A 13,799-nucleotide genomic window follows, 5' to 3' on the forward strand; every position below is an offset into this window, starting at 1 on the left:
TTTGAAGTTGGTGGTAATTTGCGATTCCTTATGGCCAAATAGCACTTTTTTGGTGCTTCTTACATTGCATTTAAGGAATCGCAAAATTTGCGATTCCTTAAATGCAATCGCAAAATAAGGAATCGAAAATTTTGTGATTCCTTAAATGCAATCACAAATAAGGAATCGCAAAGTTTGGGATTCCTTATTTTGGATGCAGATTTGCCTCATACATACCATTTGGCAAAATTGCGATCGCAAACTACGAAATTCGGCAATTTCGGCATTTGCGAATGCAATTCTGCTTGATACATGTGGCCCATTGTTAGTTGTAAGAGCAGTTATTTGGATTTTTCCAGTAAACTCAAGATGCAAATATAAATGTACACATTCAAGCTTTCTTCTGTGATGATTCGTTCTGGAAGGGAAATGCCCATAATGGGCAATTAACTATAGGAGGATATATAAAATCATTCCAACTAGTTACCAGGTAGAGAAATCATTTGAAATTTAAACCACGTATGTAGAATTTCCCTACACCAGGTTGGTAAAAACTGCCAAAATTGTTATAGTCGAAGATAAAAAGCACAATTTATTTCTGTAAAATAAGTACTTTTGGCCATATGTAGGTAATCTCTATTTACCGATCCTTAAATACAGACTGTTATGGATTCGGTATTTAAGAATTGGTAATATTCGGTATTACCGATTCGGTATTTACCGATTCGGTAATTCCCATTCATTCCTATGAGCCTGGAGGCCCATAGGAATGAATGGGAAGCCATTCACCATTACTGATTCGGTAAATACCGAATCGGTAATAGGGGGAACATATTCAAGGGTGGCGCATTGACACCCTGTTGCACCCCTGAATCGTGCATGTGTGAACATGTGGCACACATACAAGGGCATTTATGTCTGCCACATTGAACTTTTAAAAAAGCACACAATTGCTTTTTTAAAGGTTTTTGATATTTATCACCAACTTGTAGTTGGTGGTAAATAATGAATCCTTAAATCAAAAATGCACTCACTTTGGTGCTCCCTACATGGGATTTTAGGATTCAGTAATTTACCGATTCGGTATTTTAAGGATTCAGTAATTTACTGAATCCTTAAATTACCGAATCGGTAAATTACCGAATCCTAAAATCAAGCAACTAACATTAGAAAAAGCTAAATACCGGTCGGTAACGGCAAATTTACCGATTGTCGGTCATTACAAACCGGTATTAAGCTACCTACATATTGCCCTTTGTTTCCAAAATGTTGTCTAGTTGGTCCAATCAATTTTTAGGATGAAGAATGAGAGATAGCATTTCCTTCAATTTCTTGAAAGTTTCTGCAGTCATGTCTTTCAGACAAACACATTCAAACGTGTATTATATTTTATATTGTATACTGAAGAAAAGAAATAGTTGAACTAGTTGAAGTTCAGTAATTTCAGTAATTACTCAATACTCTTGTGATTCGAAATTACAAAAATGACATGATTACACCGGATTGAGAAAACGAGAGTAATTAGGAGAAATAGTCCTAAAATAGGCGCACAGGAACAAAAAACAAAGGGGCATATTCTCAAGGACTTATTGCCAAGTTATCAGCACTTTATCGAAGCCAAAGTGGCGATAAATGTATCGCCCCATTCACGGCCGGTGCTAACAACCCATATCACTAATTTACCTGCAATAGGAGCCGCAAAAAAAACCTGCCACAGATGACCCTGGCAATCAACGTTAATGAGATTCAGAGTTGGCGTTCCCATGCAAAAAGCTGTGACCACACCACTCCGCAACATTCTCAATGACCAGCCAGATTGGCAATAAGATCCCAAAACAGACAATCAGGAACATTAGCAGGAGGAATTTAATACCTGCTCTGACCATGTGTAAAGTCGGATGACAACCTGCGCCATAAAAGAGAGCCCAGCCCAGAGCCACACCAGAAGATCAACAGATGCCATGAAGCTACTGATCATGCAGCTCGGAGCCCCAAAAGTGACACAACACCCACCACCACCACAACCAGGCCCGCCACCCCGGTCTCCATCGGCCCCCCAGACTACCACAGAGGCAGCGCAGACAAAGACAGCGGACCTTTAGAAAATGGAACAAACCTCACAGACCTAACACCAGAGGATTTAATTTCCCACTACAGGCTCAAAAGGACAACCATCCTCCACATCCTGAACATCATAGCCCACAGGCTGACGGTACCAACACAGCGGATATCCAACATCCCTCCGCAGACAAAGCTGCTAGATGTGTTGCATCTGTTGGCCTCTGGGACCTTCCAAACAACATCTGCTAGAGTCGGAGGAGTCTCACAGCCAGCCCTATCAAAGTTCTTCACAATTGTCTTGGATGCCATCATCAGCTTTGTACCGCAGTACCTTTACTTCCCCCACACTGCGCTGGAACAGCTGGAGACCAAGCAAGGCTTCTACCCGATAGCTGGCTTCCCGCAATTGACTGCACACATGTCCTACTTGTGCCCCCTGCACTCACAGTGATTACCCCTTGCTCCTGTCTCCCCACAGTGATTTCCCCTTACGCTGTCTCCCCACAGTGATTGCCCCTTGCTCCTGTCTCCCCACAGTGATTATCCCTTGCCCATGACTTCTCCACAGTGATTTCCCCTTGCTCCTGTCTTCCCACAGTGATTGCCCCTTGCTCATGTCTACTCACAGTGATTGCCCCTTGCTCCTGTCATCCTCACAGTGATTGCCCCTTTGCTCCTGTCTCCCTCACAGGTATTACCCCTTGCTGCTGTCTCCCCACAGTGATTGCTGATAGATCCTGTCTCCCCAAAGTGATTGACCCTTGCTCTTGTGTCCCCTCAATGATTGCTCCTTGCTCCTGTCTCCCCACAGTGTTGCCCCTTGCTCCTGTCTCCCCCATAGTGATTACCCCCTGCTGCTGTCTCCCCACCGTGATTGCTCCTTGCTCCTGTCTGCCCTTCAGTGATTGCCCATTGCTCCTGTCTCCGTTGCAGTGATTAACCCTTGCTCCTGTCTCACCCATAATGATTGTCTCTTTCTCCTTTTTTTCTCAGTGATTGCCCCTTGCTCCTGTTTCCCCCATAGTGAGTGCCCCTTGCTCCTGTCTCACTCACAGTGATTACCCCTTGCTCCTGTCTCCCCACAGTGATTGCCCCTTGCACCTGTCTCCCCATAATGATTTCTTTTTGAGCCTGTCTCCCTACAGTGATTTCCCCTTACGCTGTCTCCCCACAGTGATTGCCCCTTGCTCCTGTCTCCCCACAGTGATTTTCCCTTGCTCCTGACTTCTTCACAGTGATTTCCCCTTGCTCCTGTCTTCCCACAGTGATTGCCCCTTGCTCATGTCTACCCACAGTGATTGCCCCTTGCTCCTGTCATCCTCACAGTGATTGCCCCTTTGCTCCTGTCTCCCTCACAGTGATTGTGTGCAGACACTGCACACAATTACCGCAACAGAAAGCACATGCATTCCATCAATGTGCAGGCAATAGTGGACCACCGGAGACTCCTCACCAATGTCATTGCCAACTACCCAGGCAGTGTGCATGATTCCTACATCTTCCGACTGTCCATCATCAACCAGTGCTTCTAGGATGGCACCTACTGAAATGCTCTGCTCGTTGGTATGATCCAAATGAAGACACCACACACCCCAACCCCACAATCATGCAACTCACAATTCTGGGAATGCACACATTACAAACTCACATACAACATGGCAAACAACATGACCACCCACTATACATGACAACACAGCTTACTGTGGTAACCTGGGCTAGCCATGTACATGAGCCATCAATGGCGTGTCACCTCACCCACACAATAGCAGAATGTGGGTAGATGTGGGAACCAGGCATGTGCGTAGGAGGCAAGTTACCCATGAATGAGAACATACACAATGCTAAGTGTGGCATGGATGTGTTGGCCAAACTGCCGTATGCAGACCACTGACATGTCCAGGTCAACATACACTGCTGGTGTTTGGAGTGTGGTGGACATTGGATGCAACCATGTCACCCCAGCCAGTGGGGAAGATCGCGGAAATGTAGCTTGTTACGCCCCCCCCCCCCTCTGTAAGCATGAGCAGAGTGGGCTGGCCGGGCATACACCAGTCCAGCGCAGGGGTGTGAATTCAAAGCACATAGCTCTGGGCATGGTTCTCTTCCTGAATGCCCAACATGTCTGCCAGGGTGGTGCCTCTCACTCCGCCACAAGGCCGACATCGTGAGCGGTGGTGCTTGTGATCCCGTGCGCCTGCTGCACCCCGGGCCGCTGGTCCCTGAACCCATCTTGCCTGCCCCTGCGCACCCATGCCTTACTGCTCACCTGCGGACACCGGTGTGTGTCAAAGAGGGCCCACCACGTGCTGGTACAAGCTCCAAGCCCGAGCATGCCACCTTGGCAGCCACCTCTGACCAACACGGCCTCTGCGACACAGGTCCGCAGTACTCCTTTCTCATTTACGTACTCCACCGCTGCCTCCGGCCTACACTACGGTCGAATAGGTCACACATTTGGAACTGAGTCTTGATATTGTGATGGCTGAGTTCATATGTCAATGGCCGCATTTATATCACTCTACTCCCTTCGATGTGGTGCCACCAACTCTGTGCATAGCATTCCAACGACACCGGTCTGTGGTTCCTTGCAGACTACTGCCATCAGCCACAACTCCGGTCCAGTAGGTCACACATTTGGAAATGAGTCTTGATTTCTCAATCGCAGAGTTCATATCATTGCACGCAAGGAGAAGTGTAAGAAGAAGACAAGTTTCAGTCCGGAGGAAAAAAGGTTAATCGTCAGGTGATGAGACACTGGCAACAACTGCTCTGGTGTCACTAACTGTGTGCATTGCAAGCCAACAACACATGGCTGTGTGCCCATGCTGTCTGCTGGCTACGGCCTACACTGCAGTTGAGTAGGTCACACATGTGGAACTGAGCCTTGATTTATTTATGGCAGAGTTTATATCACTATATAGGCCTCATCGCAGAATGCATACCCTTTCAGCTCCAGTGCCACTAAGTCTGTTCCCTGACATACATGGACACTCACTGCTTTAACTTTGGTGGCGTCTGAGTATATGGTCTGGGGGTTGTCCTCATCATCATGTAGCTGATTTTGACTTGGTGGTAACAATGAGTCTGTAGCATCCATCTACTCCGTATTAACTATTTGTGCTTGGTTCTGCCTTCTGCATCATGCTCTGGAAGAACACCTTCGACTGTCCCCCGCATCCCTCTGTGACATTCACCTTGGACATCAACGTTGACCCGCTCAGCTTGCGTGGCCCTACCTGAGTGCACCACAAGTCAGCGTCCCGTGGTGGTGTGCCCATGCCGACAGAAGTGCATCCAGGGCCACTAACTCTGTGCAGCTCAAGTCATTGACCCTTGCTGTTTGAACTTTTAACTTCTTATTGTCTGATCACTGTTGTAGTTGTTGCCAGCACCAACCACCCCCTAAGGCAGAGGTCTTCAATCTGTGGAGCACGACCCCCAGACGGGCCCTGGAGTTATGGGAAGGGGGTCACACATTCCCCAGCCTCACTTGTGCATGGATTCCAAAACTTTTATTTTCGTTTTGGAAAAAGACAGCCCTCCTGGACAGCTAATTTCGCTCAATAAAATACTTCATTTGACTCTCCTGTGCTGTGTAAAGCTTTTGTGCAACGGTGCCTGGTCACCTGAAATAAATGTTTGTTAATCTGCAATTGCAAATGGGTGCTTGGGACCCCCTAAATCACTCCAACCTTTTAGTGCAAAGAGTTAACAACTCAGCTGTGAAGTGCTTTTAATACTCACTCTATTTACACAGCCCTTAGTACCCCTAAGAAGGTGTTGTAGGGACAGTTATATATAAAGAAAATGGCATTACATAAGCCGTGGTATTACTAAAATCTACATTTTGGAAGCACCATTTTATTGTAAAGCTATTTACACATTTTGTGTCAGTCTATCTTATACTGTGTGTAAAAATATTAAATAATGACTTACATATTCACAGTACTTTTTGTCACAGGCTGTGACCTTGCGGCACTAAAAATACACAAGTCACCATTCTCCACTGCACCAACCAAGATTTAATTCAGTGCCTCTCTGGTTACACATAGACCTTTGCAGTGCATTAACTAATAGACATTTCATAATGTTCTACAGTGCATTTCCCACTGAGTAACAATTTTTTTCATAATTTTTCATTTACGCTGTACATTAATTTATATGCAGGCACTTGATGGTGAAAGACCTAAAAAAACAGACAGAATATTTTGGAACTTATTTGTGAGGGGCTTGCGCCACCAGAGAATCACTTTTTTTTGACGCAACAGCAGCACAAGTGTCTCAACCACAGCCATGTGGCTGCGCAAAGTTACCCTGCATGGCTTTGCATGGCCTCATGGATATGGAGTTAGACAAAGCAGCACAAGTCACTGTGTAGCCTTACTCTGCGTTAAGGAGGTAAATGCACTAGCAATTTAGCATTAAAATGATATGTGAAATGAAAGCAATTAGTGATATTATACCAGATGAAAAAAACTAATATTAAAAAATCAAACAATACTCCATCATGTACCGCAAAAGGTTTTAGCAGGGTACTTACTCCAACGTGCATGACAAGCCAGCACTTCCCCCTTTGTTGTCATACTTTTTCTCTTTCACTTCCACTACTTGCTGGTCACTTGTTTCTCCAATTCTTACTAGGAAATTAAGATTTTGAATTGTGTTGAGGGTTTTATCCCGCATCAGTGATAAGTGCTTGTAAACTTGGAAGCCACTACCCAACTTTTGGGCACTATCCTCCCAGTTTTCTGTGCTGTTGGTGGGTGGAGGACCAGTCAACATCTCCCCGGTAGATTTGTTGACACACCACAAATTGCCATCCTGAGTGAAAGCCATGAAGTGACTTAATTCCTCCCAGCTTGTACTATTGCCAATCTCCTCAGCGTTATCCAACCAGCTCCTAGTTGTTGAGTTAGGATAAAGGCCTCTTACTAACTTTCCTGAAGCCACTCCGTACAAGATTCCCACAGGATCATAACAGAGAGCACTAAACTCATTCCATCTCTCTCCGTCCAGCCTCTTTGCCTTCCTATCAATCCAGGATTGGTCATCAGGAGTTGGTGGTACACCTTTGAACAAGTGCCCTTCATGAGTGACAGCATAGATTCTACCTTTAGGGTGGAAAAATACAAATTTGAACTGATCCCAACCACTTCCCCCAATAAGTTTGGCCTCACTAAACCAATCAGCCCCCTTAGATCTTGGCAGAGATCCTTGGTACAGTTCTGCTCCACGCACAGCATATATCTTGTCGTCTGGACCAAAGAAGATCTGGCTAGCGTTTTCAAATGTTTCAAATTGTATGGCTCTTGTATGAAAATCATCTGTTGCATCTTTTGGAGGCAAGCCTATTCTGCAGATATCTCCTTCATCCACAGTGAATAGAACGTCTGAAAAAGAACATAAACAAACATTTATTTTATAAACTGATATAATACACAATATGGAATTTACAATTGTATGTTTAACAGGAGTCATTTAGCTTTTAAAAATAGCAGAATGCCCATGACATCTGAGAGAACTACAAGCACACATGAGATGTACATATGACAAAGCAGACATTTATATGATACCAAATACATATGTTTTCAGGCCTATAGTCTTCTTTGAACTACTAAAGAAAGACACCAGCAGAAATCCACAAAATGGTTGCACGCTCCATTTTGTGTGTCAAGTCAGCCTCAGTCAGCTGCAACGTGCAAAGCAACGCAAGGCTTCCGAGAACAAACACGCCAGCTTCCAGCTTTCAGCTTGTTATTGCTAAACATTGCATTTTCAGTAAATGATGTCGACATGACCTGCCCTGGCCAGTCAAGTGCGTGCGAAAGCCACGTACACTAGAAACGCAGATTTCACCTTTAGGGGAAAACCCAAATCTGCTCTTGTAGATGACACATGGGCAGCAACATTAGGGTACAGGCACACTCTGAGCCTTAAAAGGGTATCACACCACATGTGCACTTCACTGATTGGCCCAGCAGGTCATAGCCTGATCAAAATATGCCCATCTTGTTGTGCAGCAATTTTCAGTTCCTGTGCCAACTGCATATTCAGGAAAGGTGGTTCACCACACCACACTCATAAAGATGAGAATGAGGGACAGGAGATGATAAAGATGGATGACTTCTGATTAACATATGATTTAGTATCAGATTTGGGGATGAGGAAGCAGACATTTATATGATACCAAATACATATGTTTTCAGGCCTATAGTCTTCTTTGAACTACTAAAGAAAGACACCAGCAGAAATCCACAAAATGGTTGCATGCTCCATTTTGTGTGTCAAGTCAGCCTCAGTCAGCTGCAACGTGCAAAGCAACGCAAGGCTTCCGAGAACAAACACGCCAGCTTCCAGCTTTCAGCTTGTTATTGCTAAACATTGCATTTTCAGTAAATGATGTCGACATGACCTGCCCTGGCCGGTCAAGTACGTGCCAAAGCCATGTACACTAGAAACGCAGATTACACCTTTAGGGGAAAACCCAAATCTGCTCTTGTAGATGACACATGGGCAGCAACATTAGGGTACAGGCACACTCTGAGCCTTAAAAGGGTATCACACCACATGTGCACTTCACTGATTGGCCCAGCAGGTCATAGCCTGATCAAGATTACGTATGCTATGATGCCCATCCTGTGGGGGCTTATACCTATAAAATGTCTCTGCACTGTCATACCAATTGGGCACTCAGTAAGCTTTGCTGAGGTCTCTGTGCTGCACGTATATTGCATTGTGATTACATTCTAATTGGGTTCCCAATAAATCTAGCAAGCTGAAACGTGCTGAGAGCGAATTGTTTATTTTACTGTTGTCATTGATCTTTTATTTTTGCAGTTAAATACTGAGCTTCTACATTTGGTGAAGAATGCTGCGGGCCCATTACAACTGCCTGGCTACACCGACGCAGCGGACACTGCTGATCGGACCCTTTTGGCACCCTTCTGAGGGCGGGGATTTGAGGTGATAACGTTCTGTTTGTTTATCTCTTCCCGACCTGGTTGGTTGCTGGAGGGGGTCGGATCCGGTGGATGACCTGTTTGTGGCCTCTCTGTTGTCTTTGGTGTTGTCCTGCTCTTTTCGCTCTCGGCATGCTTGTGTTGTGTTTCTGCCTCTCCTGACTCTTCTTATTCTTGACTCTCTATGTCTGTCGAGGTGTGCCTGTGTCCTGGGGATATTTACAAGGCTTGTCCAGACTCCATGTCTTTCGTGGTTCCTTTTCTGATCACTTTCTTCATTCTGCTGTTCCTGACTCTAATGGTTTACGTTTGTTTTTGTCACCACACGGCCCAGGGGGTAGCTCCTATCTAGCTCTCTCCTGCTCTTGGTGCTGTTGACCTTTCTTAGTTTCTGTGCCACAGGCGTGTGTTCGCCTCTGTAATTGCTGCCTGAAGTCTGCTGCCTTTTCTCACATACATTTTTTTATCTTATAGGGTCTGGCCTTGGTCCCCTGCGTTCCCTGGCTGGCTGGTGACGGCAAGCTTCTGCAGGATTCCTGGCCGGCAGTAACTCTTTGGTGATTTCGTATCAGTGGGCCCTTGGCCAGCCATTAAGGGCGAAGGTCTGCACCCCCACTGCCGCTGAGAGTCACCCCCAGCCGGGATGCGGGATACCCTCGCCCAACCATTCCCATTGGGTGCAGTGGACGTCGGTATGCTCTAACAGATTTGAAGAAGCCCGGTGAGTACACTTGCGGGGGGACTTTAACCCTCCGGTATTGGCCCCTCATTGTGAGCTGTCGCAGTTTTTGCTCCCCTGTGGGTGGAAGCAGGAAGCTCGCCGTTTTAGGGCGTGGCAGTTTCGCTCCCCAGATTGGCACATAGTGTTTGTGCCTGTTAGGTATCGCAATACGAGTGGCCAGGTTGGCTACTAGATTTTGTTTCTACTGTGTATTTGTTGATCGTGATTTTATTTGTTCTCATGAGCTCTGGCCTGGGTCCAGCACCATCCCCCACGCGCAGTTGGCCTAATATTTTGGCATGTACGAGGAACGCCCCAGGCGCTCCTGGCTCTTTGGCTGACGCCCGTCGCCCTGCCTGGGTTCCGCCTCCACCCTCCCCCTGGAGACGTCCACCTAGGGGCCAGAATGGTTCTAGGTTCGTGCCTAGGGGATCTCCTCGGCATGAAGAGGGGGGTGTGACGCCTGGTACACAAGTGTTTCTTTTCTCAATCATTATAGGTTTCATTGCATTTTTTTATTGTGTACTTGTGATGTGCTTGGCCTATGTAGTGGCCAAATATTGCTAGGCAGGTGGAGTATTTTTGCCTAGTGATAGGTCCTAGGTTACCTTTGCCAGCTTATTCATTCAATCTGGATACTAGAACGTTACTTAAGGAGTTCTGGTAGAAAACCTGGTAGAAAACCTCCATCTCACACACCCAGTTACCAACGTTGCCAAAAATAAGTACTCCCGCCCATAATACCCCCTGGCCTCTGGAAGGGACTGGCTGGAAAGACCGATTAAACTGCACCTCTCTAAAATTGAATTTCTGATATTCCCCTCACTCCTTTGGGACTAAGTACAGCAGACCCACACACATTCTCTGCACAGAAGGGTTTTTCTACAGCGCTGCCACGTAGGATCCCCATATTTGTCTTAGATGTTTTATGTGATTGACTGAACTGAACGAAACAATTCACCACTATCGCTCTATTGTTGAGTGCCAGCACCCTGTGGCACAGCCACAGACAGGGTCTGTTTTCCTATCTTACCTGTTTCACAGGCCGTCAGGGCTCAAACGAACAAACTAGGATCTGGCTTCTTTCTCCCTTGTGAAAATGATTTGGTGAATTGGCACTACATGACCTGTTGGGGTGATTGATGTATGGCTTTCTTGTTGCCCTCTTGCAAATACTGTGTGGCTGAAATATAAGTGAAGCATTTCTGTCAACCTATTGTGTCGCATGTTTCTCTATTGAAGTCTACCCTACAACCCATCTGTCTGGTATACTTGAACAGTTAGTTTTAAGGTGTTTAGGACTAGCTGCTACACACGACTCAACCATGGGAAACCTCAATAGTAAAAAGATTTTAAATACGGCTCAGCCAGCCCCACCCAAGAACTCACCTACATATAATGTAGCTATAAAGAGAGGCTTAAGCTCAATTATGTACACACATAAGTGGCATGATCTGACATCTAAAAACAAGGATCTCCAGTTCCCATGTAATGGCACATATGACATGGCCAAACTATCATACTTGCGCCAGATGTTAAATATAAAGGGAAAGAAGATTAGAAGTTTGGAATGGGAGGCGTACCATAATTGGGACTCTGAGTTAAGCAACATGCGTTCAACAAGCGCAGTCAAATCTAAGGTCCACAGCAAACTTATGGAAATTAAAAAGATAATATTACAGGCAAAACTGGAGGGCAGATGGAGAAAAGAACAATTAGACACAGTAGGCGCATTCCCATGCGTACAAGTTAGAGAAAAAGAGGAGGTAGAAGGTGGGGCAGGGGCAGAAGACGAAGTCTTAGAAGATATTCTCTTGGGATGCCAGGGTGGTGATTCACCGCTGCATGCACCTGAGTCAGAACACACTGAGCTAGCTCCCGGGGAACGAAAGGCAGCCATAACCTTTGTACACAGAGCATTGAAAGATAAAGTTGCAAGACCGGAATTGGAGTCTATCCAAGACCTGGGTACGCTGAAAATCATGAGAGAAACAGCAGTCAAAGCCGCTTCAGACTACAACGAGAAGAAACGCAGTATTCTCAAAGAATGTGTTAAAAAACAGGTTAAAATACCTAAACTAATAGACAGACCATGGCAGCAATTATTTGAGGATGAATCACAGGATGACTCATTCAGTAAACAACAATAGCACTCGCTAATATGGGATGCATTTACATATGTCCATCACACAGAACACGACATTTCAACACTAGAGCAGTGTTTGACAGAAACAGAGTCAGCTCCAGAGAACAAAAGAAGAGGCAGTTTGGGGGGAATGGTGGGAGGAGCTTCGGCGTCAAATCCAAATTCAGCAAAACTAATGTTAAAAAGTGATTCTTTAAATTCTCAAGCGCTACTACAGCGGCTTGTGGAGGGCTCACTAACTGTGGACTCCTTTATACAATCACAGCATAGGAGGTACTTAGAGAAAACACTGTCCTTAGCACGAGCAGAGTTAATGAACAAAGCACCCCAGGCCCACTTAGCATATGCTAAGCAAGCCGACGCCCAGGCGACCACAGGCAGTCGTGCCCAACTTCCAGAAAAATATGACTGGGAGGTAGGGAAGTTCGGATTCACAGATCCAGATTTAATAACATGGGAGGAGTCTAAGTTGCAGGACACGCTTAAATATGTTATAGATAAATTACAACAATGGAAGCAGCTAATACACACATGTGTAGTAATTGACGTAGCTCACTCCCTGGCCCACTGCATCGCCACAGCCAACACAACAGGGAATTCTACGACAACAGAGGTCCCATCACTTATCATGCCCCTACGAGAGATACCGCCACCACCTGGCAACGTGCCAAATGATTTAGCATATGTTTATGTCCCATGGTCAAGGCAGGACATTAGCACGTTCAGCAAAGACTTTCCCCGTTTAAGAGACGAACCAAGGAGGTAGTATGAAGAGCTTAGCAGAATGACAGCATTAAGAGGTTTACTGTGGCGAGACCTCGACACGCTATTTAACATCATCATCCCAAAATATCTTTGGGAAGATTGTAAAAGAAAGATTGAGTGGCCAGATGTTGAACAAAAGCGGGGGAAAGGAGGGACACCAGGCCCAGAAGTAGGGGAGTTATACAAAAAAGTAGTGGAACACTTGAAGTAGAAGGTACCTGAAGATAGGGTTGATTGGAGCAAGATTACAAGTACCAATCAGGAGAAAGATGAAAGTGTGAATGCATACTTTGACCGCCTCCTGCAAGTATATAGGCAGAACAGTGGATTGAAAGATCCTATGGGAGATGCCATGCCAGCTCTGGTAACTACATTTATACAAGGCCTCACACCACCCATCAGAACACACTTGCAGACTTCTTTTGTCTGCTGGCAACAAGAGCCAATTGAGAAAGTCCTTTCGGCAGCCAAGTACTGCGCAGATTTCCAGACCAGTGCGCAGGCAATGGAGACAGAAAAATTAAAGAAAGAAAAAGTGAGGTTAATGGTAGCACAAGAACGGTTTTATAGCAATAACAGAGGTAGGGAAAGGAGCAGAGGGGGGGGCGAGGCATAGGAAGACAGCAGACCGGTAGGACACCTTCCTTACCCCACAGATCAACCTCCCTGCCACTCCAAGGAACAGCATGCTTCTATTGCAAGGACCCTAATCATTGAAAAGCAGATTGTCCAATATTAAAGAAAAGAAATGAGGACAGTAGGTACAAACAGAACAGCGGGCAAGAGGGCAGACACCAGCACGCCAACTACACCCGGCACACAGAGTACCGAGACAACACGCCACATGAAAATGAGTCCCAGCAGCAATGGGCAGGGGGGAGGGATGGACTCCAGTAATGAATGACTGGCCCCCACCCCCACCCCCAGCATCATTGTAGGGATGCCTGAAAGTGGGAAACTGCGTGATAACAGCACCAGCAATAGCAGTAGATCAATCTGGACCAGATGTAAAGGGAGAGGTATTGGGCAGGGTTGTTCCATTTCTAATTGATACAGGGGCTCAAAGATCAATGCTGAAGGCACTAACAACGCCTGAGGCTCCACTTTCTAGGACTACGATAACCGCAGTAGGCATGACTGGCCAACCTATTACAGAATACCTTACTGA

At 45.9% G+C, this 13,799-nt stretch overlaps 1 protein-coding gene across 4 annotated transcripts in view; it reads right to left on the bottom strand.

The window, feature by feature from the left end:
• The window catches only part of LOC147726079 (uncharacterized), a 602,042-nt gene that overhangs the window by 17,980 nt on the left and 570,263 nt on the right, over positions 1-13,799 (bottom strand). For all 4 annotated transcript variants that reach the window (XM_086960193.1, XM_086960195.1, XM_086960192.1 and 1 more), the window contains one exon: positions 6,581-7,430. In XM_086960193.1, coding sequence (XP_086816319.1) covers positions 6,581-7,430 — 850 coding nt within the window. The remainder of the gene's footprint in view (positions 1-6,580; positions 7,431-13,799) is intronic.

This window comes from Lissotriton vulgaris, chromosome 3_1 (assembly GCF_964263255.1).
Source record: "Lissotriton vulgaris chromosome 3_1, aLisVul1.2, whole genome shotgun sequence".
Lineage (NCBI taxonomy): Eukaryota > Metazoa > Chordata > Amphibia > Caudata > Salamandridae > Lissotriton > Lissotriton vulgaris.